The 19,941-nt window shown below is 36.6% G+C and overlaps 1 protein-coding gene across 1 annotated transcript in view; it reads right to left on the bottom strand.

Annotated features, from left to right (window-relative positions):
* The window catches only part of LPHN2 (latrophilin 2), a 73,497-nt gene that overhangs the window by 45,943 nt on the left and 7,613 nt on the right, over positions 1-19,941 (bottom strand). Inside the window, exon 3 of the mRNA XM_010141618.1 lies at positions 4,539-4,648. Within this exon, the coding sequence (XP_010139920.1) occupies positions 4,539-4,648 (110 nt within the window). The remainder of the gene's footprint in view (positions 1-4,538; positions 4,649-19,941) is intronic.

Raw genomic sequence — 19,941 nt, 5'->3', positions numbered from 1 at the left:
AAAACCTAGCAGGAGAGAGATTCTACGGTTACACAAGTGAACATGGATCAAGCATTTTAGTAGATTAAGGAGGCAATACAGATATGTTGGCATGTGGTTTCACTTAGTGAACCTGAATAAATAATGAATGACTTTACTAATGCATGCTAACACATACTCCTTCTCAAAGTATAATGCTATCAAGTTGGTTTTCAAGTGGCACATTAATTTATTATATATGTGCAATTGCACATATACATATTATATTGATTAGATAATTATAAATCCAAAATGCAGCACATTAATTACATATGTTTGTATAGGTTTGTATGTGTGCTTATTAAACCTTCCCTGCTGGTTGCCCCAGTAATCCCTCTGCCTTTCTTTCTTGTAAAGAAAGCAGCCTGCATCCTTTAGCTCTCCTTAGGCTTTATTTTATTTGTTTTCCTGAATGTTAATCTTGAGAACTTTTGCCACTTCTTAAGTCTATAACTGCAAAATCAGACTAGGAGCAATAAGCAAAAACATCTAGAAAAAAGAAGCAAAAGCACAATAAGCAAGATGAAAAGAGAAAAAAAATAAAAACCACATTTAGCTCATTCAGATATTCTTCAGCATCATCGATTAAGCCCGAAACAGCAAGCTGGTATGCAAGGACAAGTCACACTGAGTACTGAAAACAAATATCCATCCCGCCACCATACATGGAAAGTATAAATCCAACCTGATTAACAAAGTTATATTACTACAGCGATATTTCCCTAAGGAAGTCTTAAGGAACATATTACAGGAAGACATACAGCTGAAATCCAGCTAGTAAATAGCTTTCCAATAATTATTTGCAATAAAATCTATTACATATACTCAGTAGCCTTTGAAGTATGCTCCCTTAGTTTCATAAAATGACCTGGAAAATGACAGATGTACCAATCTGTGTAACAGTAGCTGCTGATACCAACGAAGTATCAAAACTATTTGCACAGCTATTACATTTTCAGTATTACAGTATTATCCTGAAGAATGTATTTGCATGTTTCATATAAAGTTCTGGATTTTCAGTTTCATTTAACGAAATTACATTTGATTATTTTGAGAGAATGTTATTGGCTGAGCTGACCTAGTGTTTCTTCAGGGAACAATTCCAAAACTTTATGGAGGAGTGGAAGGGGATTAATATTCTCAAAATGAGCCACAGTTTTCCCAGCCTTTGTTCATTTATACATACAGTTTTAGGTAAAATACTTGTTCTGTAATTCTGGAGTTATCTGAGTAAACATGTATTCTGAGGTGAATTCCTGGATTTCACAATCAGTGTTAATGATTTTCAGATGATCCTGTTTGTGAACTTTTATGCATGAGTTTATTCCTTGCCAAAGAACAGTATTGATATTGTACTTGCTTAGAATGAGCAATAGGAGAGGGGAGAAAAGATAGGGATAGCTAAAATCATTACTGGCATGTTTGCTCTGTGTGCACTGGTGTACAGCTGTATATTTTTTAGGGACAGATGGGTCTACTGAGATAAACAAATGCTGCAAAGTCCAACCAATCCAGACAGAGAGAGAGTAAGACCCTTTAAAATATTTTCTACTGAATCCTTGAGTCCAAAAAAGGCTTCAAATAAAAATGCACAGATGTACAAAAAGGTACTTTTGATGTTCTTCTGTATAAAAGGGCTGACTTCTGTTAATCACTCAAAGCGTCAACATACATTGTGCAGCGTAATTGAGAGAAATGTCAAGTATGGTATTCTCCATTTCTTTGTAATTTAATCAATAACACTCTTATTATAGAACAAAGCAATGCTTATCAAAATTGTCTACAATTTTAGTTTTGTTGGAGATCCAACTAAGTACTTAAATAGATTTTCTTTTTGTCTCCACTTTGAGATGCAAAAAAGCATAGCTTTTCATTAAGTACTTTCTTATGATGGTGATGAATACAGAACCCAGAGTAAGCTCAATCAATATGTATGATCAGCAAAGCAGTTTCTGGAGGCCAGCAAGACACAGAGGAGCTCATAAACTGCATTTTGTACAAAGGTGACACCAACTCCAGTGTGTAAGAACTGCCAACTTTTAGCTCAAAACCTGGAATGATTGCTACTTGTAATCTCTCATTGGCTGAGAGGTGCCACAGTGAGACACAGCAAATTTTGCAGTATTGCAAGTATCGGAAAGTGAAATTCAGGAAAAGTAAAAACCATAACTGAACTTTGGTTAGAAGTGCTGGGATCACTAAAAACCTCTCTTCCTAAACCTTCAAAAGCCTATCCCACCTTCCTAACAAGTCTCTTTTGCTGGACCAGCTGCTGTTTGCCAGCTTAATGATTCCAGTCATTCTGTAGGTTTTGGTATGGAGCACTGGCAAAAATAAGGGTGAAAAAAATTATACTTGATAACTGGAGTTTATCAGGTGTCAGAAAAAGAGACTTGGAAAAATACTAGTATAGGTTTTGTGGGACAGGGAAGAAAGGTGGTCAACAATCAAAATGACTACTGAAGTACAAAGTATTTTGAAATTGAATTTCAAAACTCATTTTAGTAACTGACAACCTTTTTGATGACGGCAGGTAATGACAAGTGATGCCTCTTACAGTTCTGGAGTTGGGCACAGTATCACCACTGAACATGCTGCAGTTGACAAACTCCGAAACTCTATAACTTTGAAAGACTAAGTATGCAGAATCCTGAGTTATGATAGACTCAGAATTACATAATACAAAGGGCAGGCCATTGCAATCGACAGTAACAAACAAACAAAAAAAAAACCATTTTAGAAGTAGAATAACTACATGTTAGAGTACAGGGCAGGTCACGCTGTGGCACTATACGTCTGAAAACTGGAAAAGAAAAAGATTCCTGTAGATAGCAATACCCAACTGGTAGAACATATCCACACTTCTCTTCCTAAAACAGCATAAAAAGTTATGTTTGAACATTATTTGCATTACACTTTTTTTCTATGAGCTAGCCTACAGGAACTGGAAACGTAACCTCTTGTCATTCGACTGACCTCATGGTTTGGAATGCAGATGCACTGCCCTCTTTCTGAGAATTTGGGAATGAAAATAGTGCTAAAGTAAAAGCAATCTTTGTGGAACAAAACTTTGGTTAGATTGACGTAAGACATCACTCCTCAAAAGTGGCACGAGAAGAACAGTTACAACAAGCCACCGATACTACACACAGGAGGAATGGTACTAGGGGTCACTGTATGCAGTAGGCTTCCAATCCTACAAATGGTACAGAAAAAAAAAATAATCAAGCAACCGTTTCACAATGACACAGCAGAAATGAAGAAAAACAGATGATCTGTATTTGACCTTTTACAACAGTGAAGATTCAACGTGGTGAAGCAGTACAGAGTAGTATTTCAGTTTAAGAAGTCTAAAATTTAAAGTTGTGCAGTAAACAGTATGGACAGTTTTGACACAGCTTTGCTTATGCCAGAACTTATTTCCTTCCTTTTTGGACATATACTGTCACCACAGTGGTTTTGCATCTCAGACTTGGCCTGCTTCCTGTACCAACAGAAAATGTGACTTTGGTTAAGGATTACTGCAGATCAAGAAATTCACGCTTTAAAATAACTTAAGGGAATCATCAGTGCACTGTTCAAATTCCACTGCAAACAGCTATTTTCTCTGTTGAGTTATGGGACGAGGGAGAAGTCCCTGCAAAGAATGACCATACAAGAAAGCAAAACCTGTTAAAAATGTCGAATCTGCAGAACCGTCATAAACATGCATGCATGTCAATGAAAAAAAAATTAATTACCGCAAGGAAATAAGAAGTATGTCTAAAGCTACTGAATTCTGGCATTAGAAAGAATATTGTACAAAACTGCTGAAGTAGCCATAACTTCAAATTTTTCTATCTCAATATAATTTCAATATTTAAGTTTTCAATGAAAAATGTTTTGGCAGCTGATCTGAGGCACCATTCATGTATTTATGTTTAAAGTGAACCATTATTTCTCACTCTTTTCCCCACTGCTTTTAAGAAGCAAGTTTGAATAACTTATTGGTAAATTATTCACTCTGAATCTGTGTTCACTTATAATATGACCCTGAAGCACAAAGTCCTCTTACAATATCCCCCAACAGAGGCATTTGTCTACAAGTGTCAGTGTTGGGTTTTCCTGTGCACCTAAATTCACCACAACAGCAGGTAGCCTTTCAAGCAGACCATGATTAAAACTGAAGTCAATTCCTGGTTTAGAAGTCTGTGAGCCAAGCCAATTTGTCAGCAACTGGTAGTGGGCAAAAGTACAAATTTCTATCTGGCCTACTGAATAGCTAATTTGAGTTTGTTTTCTGGAAAAACAGTAGCCTTAAAAGCCAAACACTTAAGAACACAGACAGACACTTGGCCAGCATCGCATCATGGCTTCCTTCCACGCTTCGTGAAGCTAACTGGAGGCCCTAGTCTGCAAGTGCTCTGCATGCATAATAGGTCCGAGGGCCATAAACATACGCTTCTTTTCTGTGTAACGGCACTCCAGCTTTTATTGTGAGGGCCAGAGGAAGTGAGAAAGAATAAAAAGATTATACTTACTGTAAGGAACACATTCATACTGAACTTCTAGGTATTTGTATGTTCCAGGACAAGGATCAGGAAACACATCTGACCCAGTAACTACTATACACTGTGTTCGGTTGTTGCACCTGTAACAGGAAAAGAAAGCAAGCAAATTAATTTAAAATTTGATTTGCAAATTCATACTAAAGTACTATATACAGTGCTAACTCTCTTCACGCTTGGGCAGTCCAATCCATGAGACAAGAAAGTTAATCAATCGAAGTCCATAAATAAGACTTCAAGACAATTTCAATTCAGGCTTTGTATTTTTGAATTTCAAGATCGATGTTACCTCAAATGTCACTCTTTCGCACCGGCAGAGAGAGCTGTCCCAAATATATACTGATTTGATACTACTGTTCAATAAAATCAAAGCAAAATGCAAAGATGATACAAAATGAAAAAATGTGTCATTCTGAATAACGGACAGTAACACAAATGAGTAATTCCTTTATCTTTAGAGATATACAGACTTATGAATGGTTCTACAGCTCAAGAGAGATTTTTGTGGCGTTTCACGGAAATTATTTTGATTGGAAGAATCATTGCGAACAAAGAGCATTAGCATTTCCATTTTAATTATTTTAGGAGTGATTGGCGGACTCTAAGCTTCCTCTGATAGGTTACAGGAAGAGGTAAAGAATGACCATCTGAGGAAATAAGAAAAACAGTTAAAAAGAAGAACTTCAAGAAAATGAATTAACATCTATTTTAAAGAAGACTAAATACTGAAACATATATATCTATGATTTACTTAGCAATGGAAGCCATTTGTATTTTGATACAAAGAACAACTTTATTACAGTGCTGCTAACCATGACAGTCTACTGAACGGTTTTAAAAGTTTTTTTACATAATAATAATCAAGATATTTTAGACTACTATTCATTTTTCCAGAAAAAAACAGTATTAGCTTGAAAGTTAAAAGTGGAAAAACAATAACCTAACCCTGATGAGATGGTCAAAATGTAATTTCGGAAAATAGTCAGAAGTGGAAGAAAAAAGAGGAAGTAAAGGAGTTTGGCAACTAAAAGAGAAAAAGCTTGGCTGATCTTCTCAGGGGTTAGTTTTGTTTGTCAGCAAACTTGAGTATCAGAAGTCTGAACTTAAGTAATAGTCTAGCCTTTGACTCCAGCTGTACATCAACCTCTCTATTGCCACACTCCCTGAATACCACATCCCATCTTAAAATAATCTATCTTGTATCTACGGCTTTCCACAGCTGTACCTTCCCAACAGGTATAAGAATAATTCACAGTACCTCATAAAAGGTAAAGCAAACATATTTGAAGAATATAGATCACTTTTTTAATATATATACGAATCATCTAGCACAGAGCTGGTCAGAACATTCTGTGCCTCTAGCTGAAGAAACTCAGGAACAACAACTCTTTTATCTTTTTTTTTAAAGCTACTTATTTCTAGCCTTATAAGGCTCATAACTACAGGACTAATTGGAACTAGACAGGAATTTCTGTATAGATATACAACCACTGGTAGATGGTGAGGAATTCACCTGTCACCTCCGTGCTGCTTGTGGCAGTGACTTTGCAGAGAGCGCAGGCAGGTCCCCGTACAGCTACTGCACAGTAGCTGCACCACTCCCAACAGCACTGTTAGTCAGTGCAGCAGCTCACGCAGTATATTAGGTTGTCTGGAACAAGTATGACACATCCAATGGCTTTCAGACCGATGCTGAAGTTACGAAATGTGCACCCAGATTGCAGAGAAAACCACTGTACTGGAACTGTAATACTGAAAATTTACAATACAGCCACTTTTTTGTACTCACACGAAGGTCAAAGTGCTGCTCTCAACTGTGTTGTGTAGGAGGAGGCTGCAGAAGCAGGAGAAAGCACTAGGGCCCCAAACCTCACAGGCCTCTCTCTTCCAACACCAGTACAAAGTTTTTCATGCTTGACACCTCAGGCCAGACTAACCAGCACGAGAAAATCTTGGATGTAAGATTTTGTGATTCATTTCTTTAAATTCCTTTCTGTTTCTTTAGTGAAAAAACTTATGCTGAAGCCAAAATAATTCCTACAAAGAGACGGCGTAGTGCATCATTTGGTATAATGGTTTCCACAGCTTTGAGCTGTATGAAAATTTCATTTTACACTTGAATGAGTAGCAATTAAGAGAGAAATATTGATTTGTTACAAAATAAAATGGATACATATTCAGAGAAATTGCTTGAGAATGAAACTGATGAAGGTCATATTTAGCTGTGGGAAAAAAAAGTTCTACCAGTAGTATTTGTAAATCTTTTTCATAAGATGGACTCTTGTTTCCCTATGAGAAGTTGTTTCCTTCTCTTTCTTCTTCCCCCAGTGAAAGACTCTTAATGTTGCCATCCGTCAAGAAACTGAGAACTTCATGCTAGCTTGCATCGAAAAGATGCATAGTAATAATTCAGAAGAAAATGCAGTATTTTTTTCTTTGTACTGTAAGCGCCAATGTCAAACTTCAGGCATTGAGTGGTGTTTACAGGGAGCTGTTGACTCTCTACATACTGTGACTATTTCTTCATGGATGATTTCATCCACTGTGCACATGGTCATGTTTTGCTCACCTTTTGCCAAAATGAAAGAGACCTCAATTCCAAAACAATGAGCTATGCCCACTGCTGCAGTACACAACAGTGCTATGAAGCACTCCACCACCTTCCCAAGAAGTGCAATTCCTTGGATAACTAAATGAATGGAAGAATTAGTGCTTTAAGTTGTAGTTTTTTACATTCAAATCACAGATTTTGCTGCATTGCTGGTCAGGTTTATAAAACCTGAGTTATTTTCATATAAAGTTCTGATTTTCATGCACTTTTAGGTTTTAGAATTAATGACACTTGATTAAGATATTCACATTTTAAAGTGTCAACATTCAGGTAACTGTTACATAGTCAGTGGTCATATTTCAATTCCAATAAAACCTTCCAAAAAACCTAGCAGCAATTACAACAGCTCTCAATCCCAGTTACAGAGAAAAGATGAAGAGTAAGTGGACTCTGTAGAGGTAGTTCTGAGACAACCAGTTCAGGAAATTTACACTACTGCGATTTGTCCTCTGGATAAATGAAAGTCTTCTGTCTGTTGCACTGTAAAACCAGGGATGCTCACTTCTCTATTAGTTACTGGCCTACAGTTCTGCTGCTGATTGCAAAGACTGTTTCACAAACTCATAAAGGTTCAGTTGAGCTTTTTTAAGACAAAAAGCACTGAATTTGGTGGTATATTGGACAAAAGATAATCTACTCTCCGTAAAGTAGCACCAAACAGCAGATTATCATGCATGGCTACAGATACCAAACCTGCGCATCACTGCCACAGCAGAGATTTATAATTTTGAGAAACCTTTACACTTAGAAACACTACGCCTAAAGGAGATGATATGACTGCTGTAGCCTTCAACAAAATCCTACAATCCATTTTCATTTCTTTTTGCAAAAGGTAAGTCCTTCTTGAGTGCAGTCGCTTCATGGGATTCTCCAAAACAAGACTATTGTGGAAATAAAGTTCCTGTCAATTTGCAAAATTGGCCTAGATACCATCAGGAAAAAAAAATAAATCCAAATCTCTAACACTTTAACTGCCAAATAACTCTAAGTCCCTCATTCATTTTAACCAGTTATTTTTTCTACACAATATACCTTTAGCTCAGTCCATCTATTCAAACTCTTTTAGAAGGTTCCAGTGAAGGCATGACACAAACCAGTTCTAATTTCTGCAAATTTAAGAAGAAAAATCAGAAATGGTTTAGTGTTTCAGTGTCTGTAATCTTGTGTTTAAGTTTTCTGCAGGTTTTCAGTATCATTTAAGTGTTCTGTAATCTGCTTAACTGCATGCTTCCCTAGCGTATGTTAAAATACACAAATTCTCAGGTTTTTATGTATATCTTAAAATTAATTATGATCTCACACCGAGTAATGTCTTCACGCTTAAGACACAATATTCACAAAAATTTATAATACGATGACTTTGTCATTTACAAGGAAATAAAGCAGATCTGCAAAGAACTCTATACAAACTTAATAACAGTTGATTTTGGAAAGGTAATATATGAATTCAATTTGAAACCTCAGGCAGGAAAAGACTAACTGTAGCACTGATGGAATGATAGTTGAGGTTCCTGTGCTAGCAGTGGCCAGAGTTGTGCAAGAGGAAATGTGGGAAATACCACTAGTCTCACGAATGCGAGGAGCAATTGTGTACTCTAACAGTCATTTCTTCAGTATTTTAGTATGAATGAAGAAAGGTTACACTTTGTAATGCAGATGCATCACTTAGAGTAATCTGAAAATCAAATGGAGTGTTTAATGAACAGTTACAGCACAATGTCTGAACTCCTTTCACCTCAGGAAGAAGACTCTGCAAATGAGGAATAGCCCTTTCATATTTCAGATGAATACAGGAAAAAAGGCAAAAGCAAAGCAGCTCCAGCAGTGTTGTTAGCAAGCGTCTTTTCTCATGATGTACCCATGTCCCTGCTGCATCCATTCCCTCCTATGCTCAGCTTTAAGGACAGGTGTACTTTCCATGATAATTTGTTTGCATTTCAACTCTAATCTTGACTTGTACAATTCCCAACAAATTGCTTTTGCTCTTTTTTTTTATTTATTATTATTTTATGCTCATTATTGTACTTTTCCACATGCAATGTATGGAGATGAGATTCCATGTGCAACCTATTGTGTGAGGTGTTTTAATAAATAATCTTGTTCTGCTGATTAAGCAGGGGCTTCTGTTTTGTCAAGATAACATTAGTTTCTCCTGTCATGCTCCAAAAGCTATTGGGAATCTTCAGCAGATCATTAGATATGCTACAATAAAGCTTTGGTACATTCTCTTTTCTTTCTTAAATTACTTCTTCACTGTCCTATCATTCCCCATCACTGCTGGCACTGCATTATTATTATAGCTCCCCTGAAACCTGCACTAGAGCTATGTCTCCAGGCCATAGGATGCCATTTTCAATTGAAGCTCCTGCTTGAAAATATAAATTAAGAAAATTTCATTATCTCCTGCCAAGGGCCATTATTCACCACTGTTCTAAAAAAGATTAAAAATGCAAAATCTATGGACTTGAACAAATACTCTGGCATTAAAACGAAAACCACAGTGTATGATGACTGGACCACAATGTGAAGCACTGGAATCTGAGAAGCAGATTTTGGAAAGATGTTAGCATTGCATGGATCAAATCAACTGACTGAGGAAAGAGGTCATCTTTATGGGTAAGTCACATCAGTCACATAAAGATACACACGGTTCCTTTCCAAGTGGTTCTTGTGGTTTGCAAAGTTAAGGTATGTAAGAAATACTGCCCACATTACAATTTATCCTTCAAATACTTTTGTTTTGCATACATAACTTGGACAAAGATAGAAACGTAAAAGAAACATCACTTTGATGTTCTTTTGATGTTCAAAACAACATCATGTTATTTTGAAAAGGATATGGCTTAATGTCTAGGCAGAAATGGGCTATCAAAATCATTCTGGGTGTTCCTAATGCTGTATTTCTGTGAACGCATCTCTAATCAACCTTTCATTAAGCAAGGTAAAACTGTCAAACAAAGAGAAGTCATATGTGCTTCACTTTAAAAATAAAAAAGAAGATACTGTATAAAGCCACATTTAATAAATAAAATTAATTTTTAATAAAACTGAGTACATTTAAAAAATCTATCTGGGTATGTTTTGAAACGATTAAGTCAGATCTGACAATATTTCTCTTTCAGCCTATTGATTAAATACTTAAAAGCATGATGACATGTTCCTACTTATTGCCTGCAGCAACCTGCTTAAAACAACACTAAAGGCACGTAAACTCCGAGCTGTAGCAATATGGTCTTCTTGTTCCTTATTAACCCTGGGTGAGCTGCAGTCTGAGTAAAAAGAGATGCGAATGTGGGATGACTACACTTCATGTATTGACTTTTAACACCACCCTATTTCAAACTGAAAAATCCCTGAACCTCTTCACCCACAGTAATGGTTGTCTTTACATGTGTATTCCTCATGGTCTACAACTGCCGCCTGAGGTGTGCTTCTGCTTTTGTATGCATATTCACTAGATCTCCACTCCTGTTATTAAACTCAAAGTTATGTATGTATGAAGATGTTAGATATTACTTGAATGCTATGTTTCATTAATTTGGTCTTAGGAAGTATGTACAAAACTTATACATGAAATAGTCACAGAAGAGAGATTTTATTTTAGGTGTATACAGCTACATATGTATGTACACATGCATACCACAGTAGACAAAATTATTCAAAGGAATGTATTTAAATTCTGAAATTCAAATTCAATCACAAGAAATAATATTATTACATTCTGAAACCTAATGAGTTAGCAAATTGGGCCTAACCAAAGCCTGGAAAAAAAACTGCTAAAAAAGCCCAGCCTTGCCATAAAGCCCTGATGTGAAGCAGCACTGGCCAGCCGTCACTGCAATATCCATAGTGCTCCAGCAACCGCAGCAGCAGGAGCACAACACTACCTACGCAGGAAGAGTGAGTGCAGGCATGCCTACGCGCTTCCTAGAAGATAGACGTATAATCCTGCAACTGGCTTTTTAAAAACCCAGGATGCCACACTGGCAATTTTGCTTACTCACGTGTAAGATTTTCTAAAAACTATTTTTGAGTTAGAATCCCTAAAAGCAAAGCACCAATTTTACTTAGCTTAAAGGGAAAACAGAATTAGTGTGCAGTGCTAGCAGTTTTTGTAATCCAGGAAAAAAGGGGGAGATACATGAGCACGTATGAAAGCAGAATTCGGCCCTAAGAACTGTGTGTAGATGTTGGAGATCTTCCTGTGACCGCTAAAGCAGTAAGGCATGCTAGAAATTGGTTTGAAAATGCACAACCCAGCCTCGGGATTTTCTTTGCACTTGGCAACATGACCACTACAGCAATAAACCTGCTGGTTTTGGATGCAAAATATTTGGGGGTAAAAACCTGAGAAAATTGTTTCAGTTTTCTTTTTAAACATAATACTGATGATTTGTTGAATCTTCCCAATTACTGAGTAAACACAAGGAAGCTATAATTAATATTGTAGAAGAAGGTCTACTATAGTGTTGTTTCCATTTGCCCAATAAATATGCAATAATATTTAATTGTGTTTTCTTTATACAGTGTAATCTTGTGGGCATCTAAGGGTATGAATTAAGGATGAAAACTCCTAATAGCCAATAAAACACGAGAAAAAATATGCAACTCCCACAGGCCCTTTCTTAGGATTACCCAGTCTGATTCACTACCAATGAATGTGTATCAGACTTGTATGGCAAAGTAACATTATTTCTTGCTTTCAACCTCTTCTTACAGTTTTAATACACTTAGTTATGACCCATTTGCCTTTTAGTATTCATGTTCTCTAAGTTCAAAGCAGTCTCTGTGAAAGAGTCCCATTTAAGCGATCAGAAATGGTCTTTTTCCTGTTGCAACTCATCCTTGTTCCAGTACTTTGTATACTGGTGTAAACGCTATTATTATGTGGCTATTATTAAGTGGATTAAAAAGGGAGAGGAAAAAAAAAAAGGAAATGTAAAATCCAGTGGAATACATAACTCATGTCTTCTCTCAGTAATTTTTAAAGTACTTTCATAATCCCACCTTTCCATCCCCACTATATGCAAGGCCTACTTGAACTACCAGAGCATATAAGCAGATGACTGTAAAGCAAGGACAGGAAAACTAGCTATAAAAAGATGCAATGATGTGTGCAGAGTAAATGGTACCATCTCCCAGTGAGGTTTGCATGGGTGCAACCCCAAACCTTTGAACAGTATGAAGCAGAAGAGATCTGCTTTTTACAGAATTTTTTTTGATTGCAACCCCACCTGAGGAAGAAGAAATGGAAATAAAGTCATATTCATAATCTTGTATTATTATTTATGTGCGCATGTATTTGCAAGCAAAATGCAGCACGGGATTACAGGCAGCATATGTCTTAGTACACCAACTCTGCCAAGCTGATCCACACTGCTGAAAAGTAATCAGTTCAAAAGATCCAATTACATGTTTCACCATTTAGACAAAATAAATAGCCTGCAGCTATGCTTATTTACTAATGAAAACTTCAGTAGTGCAGCATCCTAATAGCTGAGCAATTTACACAGATTATTCACACTGAATGAGTGTGAGTGCAGCATCGTGCTGTGTGGTTGTTGAGCAGATTTCAGGGAGGAAATGTAGGGTTGGGTATAATAATATCAGAGTTCTATGAAAGGCCATTTATTTCTGAGGCACAGTGCTAGAGCAGAGGGTATAAAAAATACAAGTGAAAATCCCTAGGCATAATGCTGCAACAGACTCCCAGGCAGAGAGCACAGGATAAGAATAAAAATACATTAAAACTCTTTTTTGCAGCTCTTTTTGTTGATCTTTTTTATCTATAGCTTGGCACGCAGCACATCTGTAGTGTAGTTAAAAGTTATGTAACTTAAGACAGCTTCTGAGTCATTATTAAATGAGTAACTTGAAGAATTATAATACTGAAAACATGTAGCTTTATCCTTCACCTTGATTTGCACAGATCTAAAATATATTTCTAAAAATCACCCACTTTAATTACTAAAATAAGGTACTTCAAGTGACAGGTGTGATTTGCTACCGCAACTTCTGAAATGTAGAAGCCTTGCTACACTTTTAATGTTCACACGTCAACTGGACCTCCAGGTCAGTTCAACGCAAATTCAGCTTGACTCACCACAGGTCTCTCAAGTTTTAACACAGCTGTTTGCAAAAATGCATATTCCACAGAAATGTACCTTATCTCTAACACGAAAGTAAGACTTACTAATTTACAGAACTGGCCGCTGAGACGACATGATTTCATAGGGTCCTTTGGTTTCCCTCTACAATGGACAGGATGAGGACAATTTCAAACGCGAAGTGTGGTGGGGGCAACCCTAAATGAACTTTAACATACGCATTCCCCTTGAATAATTGGAAATATTATAGCCTGCATCAATTAGGAGCAATTATTTATAAAAATGTTCACCTACTGTAGTCTGCACATAGGAAAAGGATCACATTTTTAACAAGGGAAATGGGGAATCGCTATGGGATGCCCTACTTAGATTAAATTAGCAAGAAACTTGTTATCATACCATATAAAAGATACACCATAATAAGACGCGACCTTGCAGAACCTTGGAGCCAATCTGTGATTTTTCGCCCTGTAACCCTTCCTAATTATCTGCAAAGTTACAGACCCTTTTGTGGCAGGTTATTTTTCTGTGAATAAGGAGGGGGTTGGGGCTTTTAAATATTTAATTAGTCTTCTGATATGAGAATTGTTGCACATGCCAACTGCTTCGATTTTCAAACTGTGTTCATCCTAATTATGTTCAGATTTAGATTGGTCATCCCAAACCCCTCACTCTTGTAATTATTTACTCCTTAAAGATCACTCAGCGGAGAAATATTTTCACCCTTACGGCTCGCTCTTTCCACAAATGGCTTTTCTGGTCCGTTAATTACCCACTCAGAGGATTAGAGTTTGTAATAATGCAAGAGAACCTGCATGTAAGATGAGTTTTACAGGGTGAAAAGAATAAATTGTTTTTTGTAAACTTGCCTTGGGGAATATCCCCTTTTTTGGGTTATAATTTTCATCAACAGAGGCCATGTGCCCACCGCTGCTTATCTCCAATTCCACAGGGCTATGGAGTGACTTATTTCTACAGCTCAGAACCTGGAAGCAAAATGCTGAGCAAGAGGCCATTTTATAAAAGTGCAATCTGCTAGCAAGATGGTGTGGTCCTTTATCTCACATTTTTTAATGCATGGTTTTAAAGTTAAATATATATAACAGGCAACTAATAATAAAATTACAACTTTTCTTATTTCATCTCCTGATTTTTTTCCAGAAGGGCTGTCCCTTGGTAGGTCTTTAATCAACTCTGTAACAGTGGTGTCATTTCCTATTAAAATGTGTCTGAGAGTCCTCACTACAAGGATTTTCTTTTCTTCTGAGACGAATGCCTGTCACAAAAGCACTGTTATTCATTACCCACAGTGATGTCTAGATCTAATTATCATCTGGAAAGCTTGCAGGCCTTCCAGATACGGGACTTCCCCTGCAGAAGTATCCTTCTGCTCCAACTTGGAAAGCACAATCCCAGTTTCTTCTTTGTGATTTGAAGTTAAGGGATTAAGTTACTGGTTTGAGCTGTGCACTCTTTGATTCCTGGAACTTCACTTTTAAGCCCAGAAAAGGAGTCTGCTTTCATTTGCTTGTTTTCACATCTGCAAGAATGCTGTGTATTCTGTGGTTGGTTTTTACACAAGTCAAGCAGATTCTCTGTAAAAAAACACATCAGAAAATTCACTGGCTTGACTCTGTCAATGCATGGCTAATCTTTAATTGTGTCCAAAATATTCATGATCTAATCCTTTTATCAAACTGTCTTCCACTGAAGTCTCATGTGCCTGCACAATTAAAAACCCCATGTTAGCCATACATAATACTGTATTACATTTGATGCAAATCCTTTTCTATTGAAATAAGCACTGGGCTGCCAGCAGGAAGTGACTGATAAGAAAGCAACAAGGCATTGCTGATGGCATTCATGATAACTGAGCACTAACTCATATGTGTTCTGTCTACAGTACATTACCCAAAGTGCTCCTGTTTTAAATGTGAGGCTCCAGGAGGTGCTCTTTTGCTGCTCTGTCACAAAGGCAGCAAAGTTATCTAAAAAAACTAAATATACAAAGTAAATGATGTTTTTCATACTCACCAGTGATGCTGGCACTAGAATAATATACTGAAGGCAGTATCAGTGTTACTACATCCTAGATGAGAAAACACCTATAGCTTCATGAGTGTGATAGTACAGTTGAGTTCAATGCTGAAATTCAGTAAAGAAGGAAAGATTATGGGTTCAGAAATGTCATGTTATTGTTACACTTACAACTTGTCTTAAACCAGTGTGTTAAATATAGAGGAAAAGGAGCATGAGTTATGGAGAAACAACAATTTTTCAGTGCTGGAAAAATGTGTGTATTAAATACACTTTAAAATTGCCCTTTCATCATACAGATATATATCACAAAAAGCAAGGTATCTGAGAAGCAATGAACAGTAGGGTTAAAGATCACAGATTACTGCTAAGAAAGGAACGTAGATGCCTTTGCACATATAACAGCAATGTTTCATTGCCAGATGAGACGTTACATAGCACAGCATCCTTAGGAAGCAACAAGGGTCCTTCCTCTGATGTGTGCGAACTGTATGACTTTGGTCAGGGCAGCTTGCTCAATGAAATGATTCTGCTACGTAATTTCTCTTCTTTTTCTGTTTCGTGTGTGCATCTGTTTGTGTGTGTCGGAAGAAACTGAAATTCAAAGGTTCCGATAGCTACCATATTATAGTGAAAACCTGAAAAAAAATATGGCTTTCAACAGTAAATTTGTAGTAAAGAGTCTGCAATGCAAGTGTATTATAAAGCAGGTTTGACATGCAAAAAATTGGATGTGGCAAGAGCCTTTCCTCCCCATTGATGTGTCTACATAGCAGGCTTAAAATACACTGAATACTGAGTATTCAGTCTGTGTAACACTCTTAAGAATGCAGTAACTTGTTTTATAGGCTCAGTTCATCATGACCTATAAAATGTTAGGCTGAAATGCTTTAAATATCCGCTAACACCATGTGCAAGCCTGGGAGTACAAGGCACTGTGCTGTGAAGCGTCAAAGACAGTACTCTTCTGAGAAAGTAGCACACACTCTTATGTCACTGATATAAACAGGGTAAGCATGAGAAATAATGTATGAAACAGGCAGCCTATCTTTATATAAAACAGGAACTGTTGTTGAATTCTTTGATTTTATTTTACAAGTACGACACTAGTTTTTAAGATTGCTTCTTAAATAACATAGAAGTTGACTATCATACTAAATTAAATACACACAAACTCCTTTCATTCAGTTATTGTATGGAAGAAAAAAACCCGACTTCTTTAATTTGCAGCCATAGCATTTTTGCTAATTGTTGTTCTGCAATATGTAGAATATAAAATGCAAAGAGGGGAAATGCAAAGAGGGAAATTATCTATGTCTTTCAGTAATCATGGCCCATTTATTAAGCAATTAGATTGCAATTTTATTATTAGAGAGGAAAAAAAAGGAATGCTGTGAAATACTGTTATTGCTTGTATCTTTGATCCTTTAACTTTTCCATTTCAGCAACCTCATTAATGTTAAAATGCCATGAATATGGCCACCCCTTTTTAGACTGTATACTCTGGGTACAGGCAGAATCTATGGATTCAATAAAGAAGTTTTTTCTTGTTGAGTTCAACTAAAAAGCTTAATTGAGTCACAAAGGTCAGAAGGTTCTTTTTATTATAAGTAGGAGATTATTCTGTGTCAGAAGGAAATTTCCAGAACATGAGATCTGCTCAGTTCTATACTACTTGGTAGTTACTTTTTAATTTTTAAACCCACGTTACTCTTCTATTCCTTTCCTCTGAATTAAACAGCATCGCTGTAACGGTCTTTAAACTCTATTTCCTTTGTGTTACTAATGCAAACTTTTCAGTTTCATCACTACTGCTGACTTTGTAACACTAAAAAGTACTCATAATTTACTTACATATATTTAATTCATATTAATCTGTCCTAATTTACCATCTATACCCTGCTCTGCCCATCTCCATGTACCTTTTCCATGTCAGTTCTGTTTACTAAGTGATATTCAACGGATTTCCTATAGTGCAATGAACCTTAAAAGGCAGTTTTTAATTGCCTTGCGTAGGAAACCACATCACTATTAATTTCACAGCAACAGTATATAATAAAACTATTGCTTCTCAGACTCTAGAGCAATTAGACCTCTCGGCTATTTGGCTAACTCTGCTTCATGATACCCAGTGCAGTTAATTATATTTTTTGATGTTAATAGTCTCTGTCAGTTTCAAGCATAACTCCTCTTTGATGAATATTTAAATTATATTTGAATAAAAAAATAATCTTGGTTACATTTCATATTCAGCAGTCATCACAGCTTAATAAAGGTCTCCGCAGCAAGGGTTGAGATAAATGGCTCTATGAACACACGTATAAAGTCCTAAATCAACTTATCAGATAATGTAGCTGTTTTGGCTAAGTATTATAAAGGATATATCGGGGTGGGAGGAATTAATAGGCTTCAGTTATTATAGTATTATTCTATATGAACTGCATTTGGCACAGCAATATATAAGTAAATCAGATTTTTTTAATAATAAATTTCTGAGTGCAGCTGAACCAGGAACTTAACTTGGCTAGACTAGAAATTCAAAAACAAGATAAAATTCATACGAATTCATCCAAGACAACAGAAACTTAAACTGAAAGGTGTTGAAGGCTAAGCCATGTTATCTCAGTCAAGTTCTCAAAAATATCAGTAAATTACCAAGAGTAATGCACACCCAAAATATATAGTACAAAATTACATACCCAAAATATATAGTACAAAATTACATACCCAAAATATATAGTACATGATTAACTGTTGGCTAAACACTATGCACACCTAGTAGAGGCCATTTCAGAAACCATAAAAAAACCAGAACAAAACAGGAAGAGCACCAGCTGAAGCATGCACTTTCTTGATACTCAAATAAACAAGAAACAGCGTATAATACTCAAAAAATACGTATAGTTATTTTTTATATGTATAGTGATGAGTAGGTATATACTGTTCTCCCAGGTAAGATATACACTGACTTAAGAAGAATTTGATGGTGCTTTTGACAATAATAAAGGAAAGATAGCAACTTAAATGTAAGATATGAAAACACTAAATAAAATATCAAGCTACACCCTGGTAAAATAATCTCTTTTGGTAAACTAAGTATCAATGATCCTCTTGTTGTCTCCTTTGTAGCTTGTCCAATGTCGTGACTCCAGCAATGTACTTGTGTGCACGTCTTTGCACACATGTATTGTAATTTCTTCTGCAGAAAAAGCAATGGAACACACGGAAGAATGATGATCAAGTACCGCTGATTGCTATTTCACCTTACCTGACTGCTCAGAACCTCATAATAAGAGGATTTGTACTTAATTTTCTAAGTAATGCCATGATGGAACAATTCCATTAATAACCCCCCGATTTTTAATGAGTAAACTAGACCTACTACACTCATATCAAGAATTAATGATGGTGAAAACTCACAATGGCAGATAAGGTTATTCTCAGTCATGGATATTACTGGGTTTTTTTCTGCAATAAAGCCAAAGACTACGGTATGCTTCATGAATATTCGAGGCTCTGTGATTATAACTAGTTCTTGTAAATAGGCTACGTGTATTTCTGCTTTTTTCTTTCCATTTGACTCATAACTAAGTCTTGTGACTAACACATAGAAAACAAAACAAAACAAAACAAAACAAAAATCAATCAGGCCATGGCTGGGTACTGCGAAAAGCTTACTTTTAAAACTAAAAAGCATTTTAAGCTGCTGCTACACCAAAATACTCATGGGGGTGACTGCCGTACTAAGACCTACGACTGTTTCAGATTAATTGAAGCCTTCATTTTTAAAGGTTGCTTAAAAAAGGACACCTAATCTTGATGACCTTGTATGGTGAATGTTTTGTGAAGCAGTTGTATTGTGAAGCTGTAACAGAAACTGCTGGCATGCCAAAGCAAAAGAAGGACCTCGTACATACGATCAGCAGTAATACCACATCAGCTCCGACGTGCATGAATTCCGAGACTTTTCCTTACCCACATCAGCCTATGCTATCCTATCAACACTGGTATTTCTCTGACACAAAAAGAAGAGACATGCAAGCTTCTAATGACCAGAAAGCATTAAAAGGCAGAATGTATCTGTTACTCTGAGACACTCTTCACTACGTAATATCTTTAGTAAAGGGAGGCAATCTTGGGCTGCAGGAGGAAACGCAGGGAAAAAGCAAGATAGCAGCAGGGGTCAGCAGAGCCCCTGTCTAAGCCTGGCAGACCCCTGAAGTAAAGTGAGCCATTACCACAATCACAGTAATTTGTGAATGGCAGAGGATAGAATCCTGCCCGTGAAAAATGTTTTAAGTCACATTAAGAAATGCAAATCTGAAGCTTGTTACAGTTTAAACACTGAATGCACCGTGGGTCCTGTCTGAAGAAGCTGGTTTTTGAAGCACTAAAACGCTCCTTTGTGCAAGTCTTGCAAAGGCTCAAATTCAGCTCTGTAGTGACCCCACAGCAGGTTTTGCCTTCTACCAGCAAAGACATCCAGTATGAAGTTTGCTTTTGGCTAGACCTCTGCACTCTGATGTGTGTGATTACTCAGTTATAGGAGATTTAGCCACTACCCATCCAAGTCTGGAGTCCAGTGGAAGATTTTCTTTACTCACTCGTATTACGAACAGAC

This window comes from Buceros rhinoceros, unplaced genomic scaffold, assembly GCF_000710305.1.
Source record: "Buceros rhinoceros silvestris isolate BGI_N320 unplaced genomic scaffold, ASM71030v1 scaffold21148, whole genome shotgun sequence".
Classification (NCBI taxonomy): Eukaryota; Metazoa; Chordata; class Aves; order Bucerotiformes; family Bucerotidae; genus Buceros; species Buceros rhinoceros.
This window is presented reverse-complemented; position numbering and strand designations above follow the sequence as displayed.